This window comes from Rhincodon typus, chromosome 26 (genome assembly GCF_021869965.1).
Source record: "Rhincodon typus isolate 14 chromosome 26, sRhiTyp1.1, whole genome shotgun sequence".
Lineage (NCBI taxonomy): Eukaryota > Metazoa > Chordata > Chondrichthyes > Orectolobiformes > Rhincodontidae > Rhincodon > Rhincodon typus.
In genome coordinates, this window is record NC_063357.1 from 22359126 (window position 1) to 22374934 (window position 15809).

A 15809-nucleotide genomic window follows, 5' to 3' on the forward strand; every position below is an offset into this window, starting at 1 on the left:
CAAAAACAGAAGTTGCTGGAGAAACTCAGCATGTCTGGCAGCATCTGTAGGGAGAAAACAGAGTTAACATTTTGAATCTGGTGATTCTTCACTGGAACAGATTCTGAGACAAAATGTTACCCTGTTTTCTTTCCACAGATGGTGCCAGACCTCCTAAGTTTTTACAGAAATTTCTGTTTCAAATCTCCAACATCTGGGGTTCTTTGTTTTGTATTAGATTCACTGAGATACTGCTAAGAATTATGTTCAAGAATTATGTTATTAAGGAGACTAATGGAGTTGGGGCCTACTCAGCAAAGCAGAGCAAAGTAAATCAGTGAACTGACATTATGAAACTAATGATAATGTACAGAGAGTACCGACTGCAGGCACAAAATTATAACAAGACAGAGAATTATATTTTTTTAAAATGAAAGAGTGCGAGGTAACAGATCTGCATAGTTGATAGATAAAATGTGGAATTCTATCCCAAACTGCTGTTGAAGCAGAGTATACAAATAATTGTTCAATAAAATTATAACCTGAAAAGATAGTTAGCAAATATTGAGAATAAGCAGGGAAATAAGATTCAATTAAATGATTCACATGCAGGAAAATATTAAAGATTTACCAAGTGGAACACTACTGAACATTGTTGAAGCATTTAGTGGTTATGGCGCCCACTGCTCAATCTAATAGAAATACTAACAGCACACAACTAAATTTACTATTGACTTAATATCTTAATAATGGATTTTAAAAAGAAAAGTCCTTACTGAAGATTCACATCCCGAACCAGAGGCTCAAACTTGGGTCCACCTGGAATTGCCATGTTAAGAGCTTTGGATGTAAAAAATGCTTTTAGATCAAACAGATAGAAGTAGTTGTCATCCACTAAATCAGTTAGCAACTGATTAGCCAGGCGATAAAGAGTAGACATCATAGGCAAAGTAAACTGCCAGCGACGATAAGTCGATCCATTAACATACCTATATTAGGACAGAATATTTTTCAATCTAAGCATTTTATAAGAGAACGTTACAGCTTAATATCATAGCAAATCACAAGTGGATAGCGATATTTGAATACAATAAGAAGCTGAATAGATTAATTTAATTATAATTTTCTCATTTTAACAAAGCAGTTTAGTTCAAATCAATTCTTCTAATTACAGCACAGAGTTAAAATAAGCACCCACAAAATCAAAACTACCAACAATGAGAGTTATGGTATTTCTTTTTTGTTTTGTTATTAATTAAAGCCCAATTTTTATCCTCCTCAACAAGTTCCCCTCCTGAAGCCAGTCCATAGGTTCCAAAGGTTTCTGGTACTTCATTAGTGGTCAATTATCATGCACAAGTCTATACAATTAAATGTTAACATGCTATTCAACTACAATGGTATCACTAGGCTTAAGTGTGTTCTCATCCAAGTGTCTACATGTCCATTTCTAGCAGTCACCACAGGTAGGACTGTGACTGAAAAACCATTTCTCTAGATTACACACACACACTTTTTCCCCATGTTTTGTTATGAGCTCGATTCTGTGATCAGTAACGAAGCAAAGGTGCTTGCTACTGACTTAAATGCAACCGTCCACAAGTTCAAGTGGCCATTGTGCTGCAGCCTTCACCTTTCCCAACGCAGTTTAAATCTAGTGCCAACTTAAGGGGATTTCACAACTTGCAGCAGCAGTGATGACAGCAAGCAGCTAATCACAGTATTTTTTCAGTCAGCAAACCAGGAAGCAATAAGCCACTGATCATCAATACTTTAAAATTTTTCAAATAATTTGATTTAAAGCAAAGCCAAAATGCCGATATGAGCAAATTGATTTATAAATGTGGAATTTATCATAATGGAGAAAGTTGCCATTCGACAAATGTCTCATCACAACGAAAGGTTGGACAAACTTGGATTGCTTTCACTAGAGCGTCAGAGGCAGAGGAGCAACTTGATAAAAGTATGTAAAATTATGAGGGGCACAGATAGGATGGATAGTTGGAGTCTTTTTCCCTAGGGTGGAAATGTTAAATGCTAGGGGGCATAGGTTTAAGATAAGGGAGGAAAAGTTCAAAGGATATGTGCAAAGGAAGTTTTGTTTTAAAACAGAGGGTTGTACGTGACTGGAACACACTGCTGTGGGAGGTGGTAGAAGCAAAGACAATAGCAATGTTTAAAAGGCTTTTATTCAGACACATGAACAGGCGGGGAATAGAAGAATATGGACCGTATACAAGCAGATGGGATTATTTTAAAACAGCATCATGGTCGGCACAAACACGGTGGGCCAAAGGGCCTGTTCCTGTGTTGTACTGTTCTACATTAAATACCTTTCCAGGGTCAATGAGCGTACTTACTATTCATTGTGAATTTTGTACACAATTAAACATCTGGTTACATTTATTTGAATAATGGTTATATTTAATTGAATACAGAGCAATTTGTCACGTTTTTATCAACTCACTGAATGCTTTAGAACTGCTCCAGACAGGACCTCAAGAAAGCACCCTATAGATGAGTGTAAAATCAATGAACTATTACCATCACAAAATCCAGACCTTCAGATCAAGACTTGTGAAGTCTAGTTGTCTATTCTTTCCACAATTTTAGCTTTTTAGTATTTCTCTGCACTTGTAAGAAACCTATTAAATTGATTTAAATCTATAAAAATCAACTGAATTTACTTGTACCAAATAATAAGGTTGTTGAGCATTATCTAGCTGAATTTTTTTTTATTTTTTCATACTGAAGCCAATGATTGGCAAAGAAGGACCATTGATAAATCAAAACCATAAAACTCCTGTGGGTGCAGTGGTAGTATCCCTACCTCGGAGACAAGAAACATGGTTTCAAATCTCACTTGTTCCAGAGATGTGTGATAACATCTCTGAACAGGTTAGTTAGAAAATATGTGAAACAACTCACGCAGACAATAGGCTAGACTAAAGAAACTATTGAAATTTTCAAGAAAGACTATCCAATGAAATTTTTTTTTAAGATTATGAACTGACCAATGGCCCCTTGTGGAAAGCAACAAGCATAATATCAACTTTGTCCAGTTGGCTGAGCACGTTAACCCTAATTATGTCATAGTTAATTGTTCATTCACAGGAAGTGAAGTCATTTTAATTAGTTCAGGTGTACATATCATTTCTAGCAGCACAGTTTTAATTTGCCTTATTCTATAAATAATTGCTAATAATTTAAAATCAGATTTTTCCATGTCATTTAACTACTTTGTTAGGCCTTCAATCTTTCATGACATTAACACACTTGACACCAAGACACAAAGCCTCACTTTGGGTTGTCTTTCAGTGGCTGGTGATCATATAACCACTCTGCCACTGGTCCATCCTCTTCTGAATCAAGTTCCATCTGTATTGCTTCGAGTGGCTCCACATCAAGTATATTATCTGCATAATCCAGTGGAGGCTCTTCATCATCGAAAGGAGGAAACCGCATCCTTTTGAAGTGTCGTCTATCACGCTTTTCACGTCTCATCATAATCCACATGGTTCTAATGAGAAATGAGTCTTTGGTTATTGCATTTCATCACAAAAATGTCCTTTGAATTGCAAAATGCAGTTCCTTATCATATGCAATGAAGGAACATAGTGAAATATTTACCCACTGAGGTATAAAATGCACTCAGAAAATATGTTTATTTAACTATAAATTGCAGTACAATTGAAAATTCTTCCATAAATTAAAAAAATCCAAGCAAATAGCTTTTGAATGCATGATCTGGAGAGATTGTGTATATTAATCAATAGCCTATACTTAGGAGTGGCAGCGAATCAAGTCACCCAAATTTTTTTGTCGACAACAGATATTTTCCATCTTCAATAATAACTGAAATCCAGGAAGACAGAGTCTAAAATCAGCGAGTCTAATCTTTAATATAATAACAACAGATATTAAGGCCTATGTTTTGACAGGCATCTTGTAACATTACTTTTGGAATAATTACTAATAGCCACAACATTGATTTCTTTGTATCATTCAATTTGATTCTGAAATAGTCAAAGACAGAAGAACACAAAATACTTTACAAGTGAATTCAAACACATTTTCATCAAAAGTTCCTGAAAAATCCAACACTTTACTTACCCCCATTGAGATATATAAACTGGTTCAATAACCCAGGGAATTTCGTTAACAAATGAGATTGCACCTGTGATGTGATACAAAACTGAAACATCTCTGATCTGCTCCCATGGCATAGGCATGTTCTCCAGTAGTTTCAGAACAGCATGTGGCATGTACTTCAAAGCACTATGAAGAGAGGGAAAAAATACAATTGCCAATACATTAGCTTTAGTCTTAGACTTGTACAACATGGAAACAGACCATTTGGCCCAACTCATTCATGCCAACCAAATATCCGAAATTAATCTAGACCCATTTGCTAGCATTTGGCCCATATCCCTTTTAAACCCTTCATTTTCATGTACCCATACAGATGCCTTTTAAATGTTGTAGGTGTACCAGCCTCCCACCACCTCCTCCAGCAGCTCATTCCGTATACACATCATTCTCTGCTTGAAGAAGTTGCCCCTTAGGACCTTTTTAAATCTTTCCCCTCTCACCTTTAACTTATGCCCTCTAGTTTTGGACTCCCCTACCCTGGGGAAAAGACCTTGTCCATTCATCCTATCCATGCCCCTCTTAATTTTATAAACTTCTATTAGGTCACCCCTCAGCCTCTGACGTTCCAGGGAAAATAGCCCCAGCCTATTCAGCCTTTCCCAATAGCTCAAACCCTCCAACCGTGCCAATCTTTTCTGAACTCTTTCAAGTTTCACAACATCCTTCCTATTGCAGGAAGACCAGAATTGCACACAGAATTCCAAAAGTGGCCTAACCAATGTCCTGTACAGCCACAACGTGACCTCCCAACTCCTATACTAAATATACTGACCAATAAACGCAAGCGTCCCAAACGTCTTCTTCACTACCCTGTCAACCTGCAACTCCACTTTCAAGGAACTATGAACCTGCACTCCAAGGTCTCTTTGTTTGGCAACACTCCTCAGGACCTTACCATTAAGTGTACAAGTCCTGCCCTGATTTGCCCTACCAAGATGCAGCACCACACATTTATCTAAATTAACGTTTTCTCAGCGTATCGGCCCATCTGATCAAGGTCCTGTTATACTCGGAGTCAAACAGCCTTACTGTGATGACAAGTCTAATGACTGATATTTATATTTTGGATAAGTGCTAGATTTTATTACAATTGGCTAGCATATACTGAGTCTTTACACTGGAATACAAAATGGGACTTTGCAGTTTTGAAAATGCACATATTTCAGTTTAGTCATATGTAAACTTGGAAATTGTTATGTCACTTCCACAATATTAAAGAAAATTAAGACCACAAACATGAGAACAACATGCAAGAATGCACAGAATTGATTTTCTCAGCTTGAAGAGGACCTCAAGTCTATCTCTAACCAAGCAGTAGTCTAATTCAATTCCCCTTTCATCTCAACAAATAGATTCAATGGCATGAAGTATAGATTCCAGCAACTGAAAATCTAGAAGCATTTAAAAGAAAGATCTAAATAGTACACAATCATATAGAACATAGAACAGTACAGCACAGTACAGGCCCTTTGGCCCATGATGTCGTGCCGATCTTTTACCCTAAACCTACGGTCTATCTAACCTCCACTCCTGCCTTATACCATCATCCATATGCCTATCTAATAGCCGCTTAAATGCCCCTAATGAGGCTGACTCCACTACCCTCTCCGGCAATGCATTCCACGCCCCTACCACTCTCTGAGTAAAGAGCCTACCTCTGACGTCTCCCCTATATCTACCTCCACTCACTTTAAAACTATGCCCCCTCATAATAGCTACCTCCACCCTAGGAAAAAGTCTCTGCCCGTCCACTCTATCTATACCTCTGATCATTTTGTACACCTCTATCAAGTCACCTCTCATCCTTCGTCGCTCTAAAGAGAAAAGCCCTAGCTCTCTCAACCTTTCCTCGTAAGACCTTCCCTCCATTCCAGGCAACATCCTGGTAAATCCCCTCTGCACCTTTTCCAACGCTTCCACATCTTTCCTGTAATGAGGCGACCAGAACTGGACACCATACTCCAGATGTGGCCGAAGCAGGGTTTTGTATAGCTGGAGCATAACTTCACTGCTCTTGAACTCAATCCCTCTATTAATGAAAGCTAACACACCATATGCCTTCTTAACAACTCTATCCACCTGGGTGGCAGCTTTCAGGGAACTGTGGACATGAACACCAAGATCCCTCCGCTCCTCCACACTGCCAAAAATCTTTCTGTTAACCCTAGGTTCTGCTTTCAAGTTTGTCCTTCCAAAATGAATCACCTCACACTTTTCAGGGTTAAACTCCATCTGCCACTTCTCAGCCCAGCTCTGCATCCTATGCAAACAGGGCTGTAGGAGTGCAATATTTAGGAAAGTTATCATTACTTGTATACTGCACATATTATATTCCATGCTGTTAGTCATTGTAAATTTCAGATACTTACTCGCCACTCCCATCACAACACCTCTTCTCACCCTATCCTCAAACAGAACATTACGTCTCACAGCAGTCTCTGTACAAACATTCATACTCAACAGGATGAGTACTGGAGGTCAAGCCATTCATTGAAAAAGATCAAACATGCATTAAAAATGGTCTTAAATTATGCTCTGGAACATCACTGAACCGCCTGTCGTTGAAACAAAAAAATGGGCTAATGCTTCAGTTAAATAGTAATATGAAAAGTTCATTCAGCATCAAATCTCAGAGGATCATTATTGGCTCAAGGTGAAATTGCTATTGTTCTCTGTATTGACAAAATGCTTACCCAAGATAGACTCTCTTGTCATGCCTGAATTTCCGGTTTGTCATGTCACCATGATCACGAATTATCTTTCGGACATGTTCAGGGGGCATGTCCTCCTTCTGAGCATCCACGAAGCCAAACTTTCTCTTTTCAGCATACCGTTTAGCTTGAAGTTGTTGCCATTTCCTGGCTGGAAAAATAATTTAATACACTGGAAAGTTTATAATTGATCACAATCTCAAAAAGAGGTGTCATAACTCTTTTAAAACAGTTCCATGACTTAATCAACAGCTTATTAAAATAAATGTTGGAGTAGGAGCAGAAGTCAAAATCTAAAGACAACAAAATGTCCAATATTTTGTCTATTACCAAGGTAAAGTTGTTCCAAAGTTGTTATGCAAAGCTGTAGTTTCCTCTTCGACGGAGAACAGTGCAAGTTGGTGAATCAGACATTACGGTTTGTCCTGAGAGAACAGCATTAAACCAAGCCACTGGTGTTAATCACTGAAGTTTATTTTTGAATCTCAGCTAAGCATTCGTTGGCCTGACTGCAACTAACAGATGACATGGAGGCAGGATGATGAATTCTTCATTGGCTGGGTTATATGAGCTTGGGAAATGACTAAAAATCACAGTGAGAAAAATTTTGAAATAACCACGCTGTATGGTTTGTCTCTCACAGCGTTTCATTGAACTGAACTCAGCAAGGGTGAACATCCTTCCAATGCCTGGATGGCAAGCTCAGGGCTTAGATACAACATAAGTTCAGTTACGAATAACTTGACAGTTCCAAAAACCAATAAGGATGGCTAGCTGAGCTCAATGGCAACTGGTATATGTTCAACTGCACCTGAGAGCTCTTATCTTTAAGCTGCAGCACCCAAGGGCAGCAATTCACTGCGCTGTTTCAGAACTAAATGCAATATGTGCCTCTTCTTTATAGTTTGAAGGATGGAACATCACTACCCAAAATGTCCCCTCTTAAGTCACACACAGCACCTGGATTTGCTACCCTCTAGCTGAATTTGATATGCTGTTCTACTAACAACAAACTGGTCTACTTCAAGAAATCAACAACAGTTCATTTATAAAGTACATCTGCTATCTAATTCAGTTAGTTTGGAATTTTCAGCAAATTTTCAAGCTAACCCTATATATAACAGGAGGAAAAGCCCAGGTTCTAAAGTCAATGAATAAATTTATAGACCTATTATAAACGACTCATGATGGCAAGTTTGGGTGTTACCAAGGTCACTGAACTCCTGACCTCATTACAGCCTTGGTTCAAACATGGACAAAATAAATGAATTCCACAGGTGAGGTGGGAGGGCATGCCTTGACATCAAGGCCACATGTGACCAAGTACAGCATCAAAGAGCCCCAGTAAAACTGGAGTCAATGGGAAACGGAAACAGAAATTGCTGCAAAAGCTCAGCAGGTCTGGCAGCATCTGTGGAGAGAAATCAGAGTTAACATTTCAGGTCGAGTGACCCTTCCTTAGAACTGAGGAAGTCAATGGGAAACTGGAGAAAATCTAGTTGGTTGGTGGCATACACTGCAGATAGGAAGATGGTTATGGTTGTTGGGGGGGCAGTCATCTCAGCACCAGGACATTTCTGCATGAATTCCTCAGGGTACTACCCCATCCCAGCTATCTTCAGCTGCTTCATCAATCTTTCATCATAAGGTTAGAAATTATTGCACTAAGTTCAGGTCCATTCACAACTCCTCAGATACTGAAGATATCTATGTCCAAATGCAATAAGACCTGGACATTACCCAGGCTTGGGCTGAATAGTGGTAAATAATATTTGCGCTACATAAATGCCTGGCAATGACATTGTCCAAATAAGGGACAATTCAACCACAATCCCTTGACATTTAAAGATGTTACCATCACTGAATGCCTCACAATCAACATCCCAGACAGTTACCATAATCCAGAAACTGAACTAGACTAGGCACAAACATAAAGTGGCTACACAAGCAGCAAGTAACTCACCTCCTGACTCCACAAAGCTTGTCCACCATCTACACAGCAAAGTCAGGAGTGCGATGAAATACTCCCTACTTGCTTGGACAAGCAGCAACAACAACACAAGAACCCAGACACCATCCAGGACAAAGCAGTTCACTTGACTGGTAGCGCATCCACAAACACGCACTCTCTCCACACTGCCAAAACTCAACAGCAGCAACGTGTACCATCTTCAAGATGCACTGCTGAAATTCACCAATGTTTCTTAGACAGCCCTTCAAAACCCATGACAATTTCCATCTAGAAAGATAAAGGCAGCAGATACACAGGAACACCACCAACTAGAAGATTCCCTTCAAGTCACTCATCATCTGGACTTGGAAACTAATCCCCATTCCTTCAGTGTCACTAGATCAAAATCCTGGAACTCCCTCCCTAACAGCATTGTGGATCTAGCTACACCACAGTTGTAGTTCAAGGTTCACCACCAATTTCTCAAGGACAACCTTTTTTTATTTTCACGGAATGAGGGCATCATTGGCTAGGCTAGCATTTATTGCCCATCCCTACTTGCCCAGAGACTAGTTAAGAGTCAATCACATTGCTACAGGTCTGGAGTTTCATGTAGTCCAGCTAAGGTTGCAGTCCTTCCTTAAACCATGTACGTGAACACTAGTAATGGGGTTTTCTGACAATCGATAATGAATTCATGATCATCATTCGACTCTTAATTCAGATTTTTACTGAATTCAAATTTCACCATCACCCATGGCACGATTCGAAGCCAGGTCTCCAGAACAATATCTAGGTCACTGGGTTAACAGTCCAGTGATAATATCACTAGGCCATTGCCTCGCTTTTGAACTGCAGGCAGACAATAAATATTGGCACAGCCAGAGACAGCTAAAACCTGTGAGTGAATAAAACAAATCCAACAAACTACAATGAAGACACAAAATCAAGCCTGAGTTTTCATGCAGGCACTTGGGCCTTCACACACAAAGATATGAAGTTAAAAGGGAATAATGTCCAATACAAAGAAAGATAAACAAACATGCAGTTTTGAGTACTTTGAGTGCCCTTGAGGTGTAAGGTTTTAACCCAAGATCATGGTTGGTTAATTGTTTTTTTTTAAGATGCTGTCAGCAATAGTAAATAATGTAGTTATCTTTTAAGTTCATGATTCGCTGATGCATCTTTCCAGTCAGAGTTGTCAGTGTGGGTACTTTTCTTCCCCAGACAGAGTACACCTTCACAGCCCATGTTCAGTTCTGCATTCTTAATTCCATCTCTCTTTGCTCCACCAAAAGAGCAACTTGAAATAGTTTTATGATCCTGGGCAATACTGAGGTTATTGCTTCCAGGTTTGGTAACTGCAGATGTTTCAATCAAAAAGATGAGGACCTTTTCACACTTCCTATGTAGCTTGACTAAATGATTTCATTGCCGTTGGGGAAATGTTAATTTCAAATCTGGTTCCCTTTGGGGTAATCCACATCAACTTCATGACATGTAGCCAACCAGGGCTGCTCAGGCTATCCTTGTGGTCATTCTGAGTCAGTAGATGGCACCCCCTTTTAAAAAGTCTTTTCAGTCCATAGATGTCCCAGGTAATTAAACAGAGTCATAGAATCATACAGCACGGAAACAGACCTATCGGTCCAACCAGTCCATGACGAACATAATCCCAAACTAAACGAGTCCTATCTGCCTGTTCCTGGCTCATATCCCTCCAAACCTTTCTTATTCATGTATCTATCTAAATGGCTTTTAAACGTTGTAATTGTACCCGCATCTACTACTTCCTCGGGAAGTATTCCACGCACACACCACCCTCTGTGTAAAACAAAATTGCCTCTAATGTCTTTTCTAAATATATCTCCTCTCACATTAAAAATGTGCCCCCTAGACTTGAAATTCCCCATCCTAAGGAAAAGACGACTATCATTGATCTTGTCAATAACTCTCACTATTTTATTAACATCTATCAAGTCGCCTCTCAACCCCTACTCGCCAGTGACAAAAGTACCAGCCTATCCAACCTTTCTTCATAACGTAAACCTTCTGAACCTGGCAACATCCTGGTAAATCTCTTCTGAACCCTCTCCACGTTGATAATATCCTTCCAATAACTGGGCAACCTGAACTGGACACAGGGACACAGTATCCCAGAAGAGGCCTCACTAATGTCCTGTACAACCTCAACATGACTTCCCAGCTCCTATACTCAAATGGCTGAGCAATGAAAGCAAGCGTGCCAAAACACCTTTTTAACCAACCAGTTTATATGTGACACCAACTTCAAAGAAGCGTATGTACCTGCACCCCTAGATCCCTCTGTTCTACAAAACTACCCAAGGCCCTACCCTCATTTGTTGTACCAAAATGCAATACCTCAAATTCATCCAGAATGAACTTCACCTGCCATTTTTCAGCCCATTGACCCATTTGATCAAGATCCCTTTGTAATCTTAGAAAACCTTTTTCATTGTCTACTATGCCACCCATTTTGGTGTCATCCGCGAACTTACTAACCATGCCTTCTATATTCTCATCCAAATCATTTATATAAATGGCAAACAGAACAGGACCCAGAACTGATCCCTGAGAAACACTGCTGGTCACAGGCCTCCAGTCCGAAAAACAACTCACCACTATTACTCTCTGTCTCCTGCCATTAAGCCAATTATGTATCCAATTAGCAAGCTCACCCTGAATCCCACATGACCTAACTTTACTAATTAATGTACCATGCAGAACCTTGTATCATTCAATGGAAGTCAAAAAAATCAATAGTCCATACTGTATATAATCAAAATTTCAGTCATGAAAATTTTCAATTCAAGTTTAATTGTTAGCACAAAAGGTGCTGCAGTATTAAAAACTTACCTTACTTCTAAATCTTCAAAGTCATACCTACAGCTTTGATTATTGGTCTCACCATGGGCACCCTCAAGTCCCCAAAGTACATTAAAAAAATTAAATTTTAACATGAAGTGCTTCTATACTTTAATAATGAGGCAACATTTGTACACAGTAAATACATTCATAATTGCACTCCAGATTTATGTAGAAATATCTCACCTTTCTCTTGTAGCTTTTCTTCAGACATGTAATCAGGTAGAGGGACTGGAACGGGATTGGGCCCAGGTGCGGCCCTGTACGGAAATGCTGCCATATTTGTAGATTCTGAGGAAAAAGACAGATTTTATTCCTTTAGCTTTCTGCAAATCCATGACCTATAATTTGCAGATCGATTAAGGTGATTTGCCTCTTTAGTTCAGAACGTGAGGCAGCTCCTATATTAAAAGTATTATATGCATAGAAGACGCATACTTAGTGTATGATGTTTTTGAAAATACTGTATATGAAAGAGATTGACTGCTGGAGTAATAAAATGGCCCGTGCACAAGATACAATTTGGTGACTAGCACAAAATTAATGTTTACATAGATTATAACAACGTACATCCAAACCAGCCGAAACATGAAAATCTAAGTGAATTAAACTGGCTCTGATTACATATAAATATGGTCACATTTATTGACATCCAAATCTCATATTCACCCAATCTGAGCTGCAATCCACAACAGCAGATCAGAGGATTGGAAAAACTTTCCATTTTTAGCAGAAGTTTTTGATCCATAACATTTCGCCCAGATAAATACATTTAGTATGCTAAACGTTTTGTCCTATTATCTTAATGCATACCTGTGGATGTACATGCAATAAACTGCTTTAATAAAGCATTCAACATCTGTATGTTCAATTGTTTGCACTTGAAACATCCATTTTAAGACTTTCTTCGAATGTTTTTGAATATACAAATTGGGAGTCAAACTTTGGACAATATTTTGCAAAAATAAAATCAACATTTCTCATGGAACACTCATATTCAAGTTACTAGGTCAGCTTCAGTTGCTCAGATTTTGAAATGAGCCAAAAGATTAACGAAGTGACTTTCAAAATGGAACATGAATTCATAATCCCATATGACAGTCATGCCGAACAAAGCATAAAAACCTGGAGCAAACATCATGCTCCCTAGCATAACTTGAACTGATATATGCAATTCTTTTGGTGCTTTCAGCAACAGACTTCTCTTGACCAATCCCACCAAAAAAAAAGTTTATTTATCTCATTGCTGCTGTGTTAGATTTTGGTACAGAATGGCTGATGCATTTATTGATGTACACATGCTCTCCAAAATGATGTAGAAAACTAATGAACAGCAGTTAGGTTATTTTAAACAACACCATGAAAACCTTAACTATATTACAAACTCAAGCTTCTCCAAAAATACTGCCTGGCCAAGTGACAGCATTTCAGTTATCTTCGATTTCTAGAATCAGCAACTTCCATACCAAACATGACCTGCATCAAACTTTGATGTCAACACACACCAACTCCCTAAGGACCTAGCACGTTTTGGGCAACAGTTGCAATATTTCAGAACTCTGGAGCAAGTGGAAAATCTTGCCTATGGCTATTCAGTAGCTCAACCTTTGGAAGAAAGCGGAACATCCAGGATTTTGAAAAGATTTTCTAGCATTATCTTGGAGAAGTTATGATAAAGAAGTTACATTTCCAAATATTCCACATACCAAAACCAATATGTGAGACCATTCTGACTGGGATCCCGATCACTATCCTCTAGGTCATAATCTTGGAATTTCCTTTCTCCCAGCACTGAAGGTATCCCTATACCCAATGACTGCAGCGATTCATAAAGGCAGCTCAACTCCACCTTCTCCAGAACAATTAGTGATGGACAATAAAAATGCTGGCCTAGTCAGCAACACCTACATCGCATTAATTACATTTAAAAATGTACACTTGCAAGTGGGATTTAAATCTATGCCTCAAATGTTATTAAATTTTACAATCACAAAACACAGAAGGAGGCAATCCAGGCTATTGCACCCATCAATTGTTTGAGAGAGCTGGGTATAAATTCTGACAAAAGATCATCAGCCTGAAATATTAACTTTTTGTAATCATTATGCTGCCTGACCCATTGCCAGCATCCATAGAAGTTTTTTATACCAATTAGTCCCACTTGCTCCCAAAATTCTTCTTTTTTTCCCCTCCCTTATTAAGATCCCCTTTGAGATATAGGCTCGAATTTGCCTGCATCATCCTTTTGAATAGTGTCTTATAGATTATGCTACATTGCTCCAAAATATATTTGGCAAGAAATATGTGCAGTATTAATCCTGTTGAATAATAACCTTTGTAAACAGATCACGTCATACTCTTCTGGTGTGAATGATGGGGTTGATGGAGGGGAAGTGAGTGGACAAAGGGGAGGAAAATTTACACCTCCATTGAATGGTAGAACCTAAGGAAATACAGAGGATCAGGGGAACCTTGGTGTGCAAGTCCATATATTCATGAAGGCAGCAGGACAGATGTTATGAATGATATGGTGTATGTATCTTTATTGTTCAAAGTATTGAATACAACAGCAAGGTGGTTACAATGGAGTCATATATATATTAGTTAATTATTATACATATTCACCAGAATATATGAGAGACCCCTCAGCTATGAAGACAGACTAGATAGGCTGGAATTGTTTTCCTTACAGCAGAGAAGGCTGATTGGGAGACCTTGATCGAGGTGTATGAAGTTGAGGGACATAGGGAGAAACACATCCCCTTAATAGAGACGTCAATAACTAGGGGGCACAGATTCAAGTTAAAGAGCAGGAGGTTGAAAGGGAATTTGAGGAAAAGTTTAATCCGCCCAGAGTGTGATGGGTACCTGGAAGGCACTGGCTAAATGATGGTCGAGGCAGGAACCATCAAGACATTCAAGAAGCATTTAGACGAGCATTTGAAACGCCACTGCACACAAGGCTACGGGCCAAATGCTGGAAAATGGGATTGCAGTGAATAGATGCCTGATGCACAGACACGCGGAGTCCTTCTTCCGTGCTGTAAAAAAACCCTATGATTTCTCCTGGAAGGTTCCAGTCCAGCGATTCCATGTTTGAAGTGCCCTAGACCGATTCCTCCCTCGCCTGCCAAGCGCCACAATGGAAACCCATTAGGCCGCACGCCCGGCCGAATCCCTGGGGCTCAACCTCCACTCACTTCCAGCCTAAATCCCGACCCGTGTGCCCAGAGCGCACAGAAATGCCTACCCTGAACGCACCTGCGACGACAAGAAAAAATGCGAGCGACGATCTTTTTTTCACCTCGTTGGCCTGGCGTTAGGCCTCAGGGCCTCAGCGCCATTAACTCCGCCAGCGAAAGAGGCACCAATGCGGAGTGCCCGGATGCTGAGGGCGGCACTTCCGCTGTCTGTGCGAGCCTCCCATTGGTCAGTCAGTCGGATTGATTGCCGCTACAGCCACTCAGAACACAGAAATTTCCAGGTAAGCCCTTTGAAAACAAGCGCATTGAAAGAAGATTAAATCAGATTTTACAGTGAAGTGCGCAATGAATATGCTAGCACCTGAAAATGGGAAAAAAAGTTAAAATTTAAGCTAGATTCCGTGTCAACTGTTTCAATTAAGCAACATCTGTGCACAACCAAGGCAATGTTGAGCATTTATTATAACAAAAAAAACCTCAGATTCTACACAGGGGTGCATTGGACACTCCATTCAAACATGCAGACAAGAACAGGAGGTGTGACCAAAAGCTTAGGGAGATGATAAAAATAGATCTTGAAGGAGCTAGGAAAAGCAAAGAGATTAAAATCGGAAATTCCAGAGTGCAGCAGCAGGTTGGCTGAAAGTTCTAAGGAAGGGTCACCGGACCCGAAACCTTAACTCTGTTTTCTCCTTCACAGATGCAGCTGAGCTTTTCCAGCAACTTTGTTTTTGTGGCTGAAAGCAGAGATACCTTGCTGCAGCTAAGATTGGAGGAATACACAAAAGATCAGAATTAAAGGAATAGCGAGGTTTAAGGCAATTGTAGGATTGGAAAAGTTTACAGAAATCAAGATGGACAAGGGATTGAGTGGAATTTTAAATTGGATGCGTTAATGGGCGTACAATAAATTACGTTGAATTTTGA

The 15809-nt window shown here is 39.5% G+C and overlaps 1 protein-coding gene across 2 annotated transcripts in view; it reads right to left on the reverse strand.

Moving 5' to 3' along the window:
- prpf8 (pre-mRNA processing factor 8) overlaps window positions 1-15059 on the reverse strand; it is a 50841-nt gene extending 35782 nt beyond the window's left edge. The window contains exons 1-6 of one of the 2 annotated variants that reach the window (XM_020530454.2): window positions 14941-15059; window positions 11866-11970; window positions 6825-6993; window positions 4093-4257; window positions 3281-3499; window positions 756-968 (exon numbers count right to left, since the gene is read on the reverse strand). In XM_020530454.2, the coding sequence (XP_020386043.1) occupies window positions 756-968; window positions 3281-3499; window positions 4093-4257; window positions 6825-6993; window positions 11866-11959 (860 nt within the window). In that variant the 5' untranslated portion in view covers window positions 11960-11970; window positions 14941-15059. Of the gene's footprint in view, window positions 1-755; window positions 969-3280; window positions 3500-4092; window positions 4258-6824; window positions 6994-11865; window positions 11971-14929 lie in introns of both variants that reach the window. The other variant, XM_020530453.2, reaches the window with a different exon arrangement.
- Between the last annotated feature and the right edge of the window lie 750 nt (window positions 15060-15809).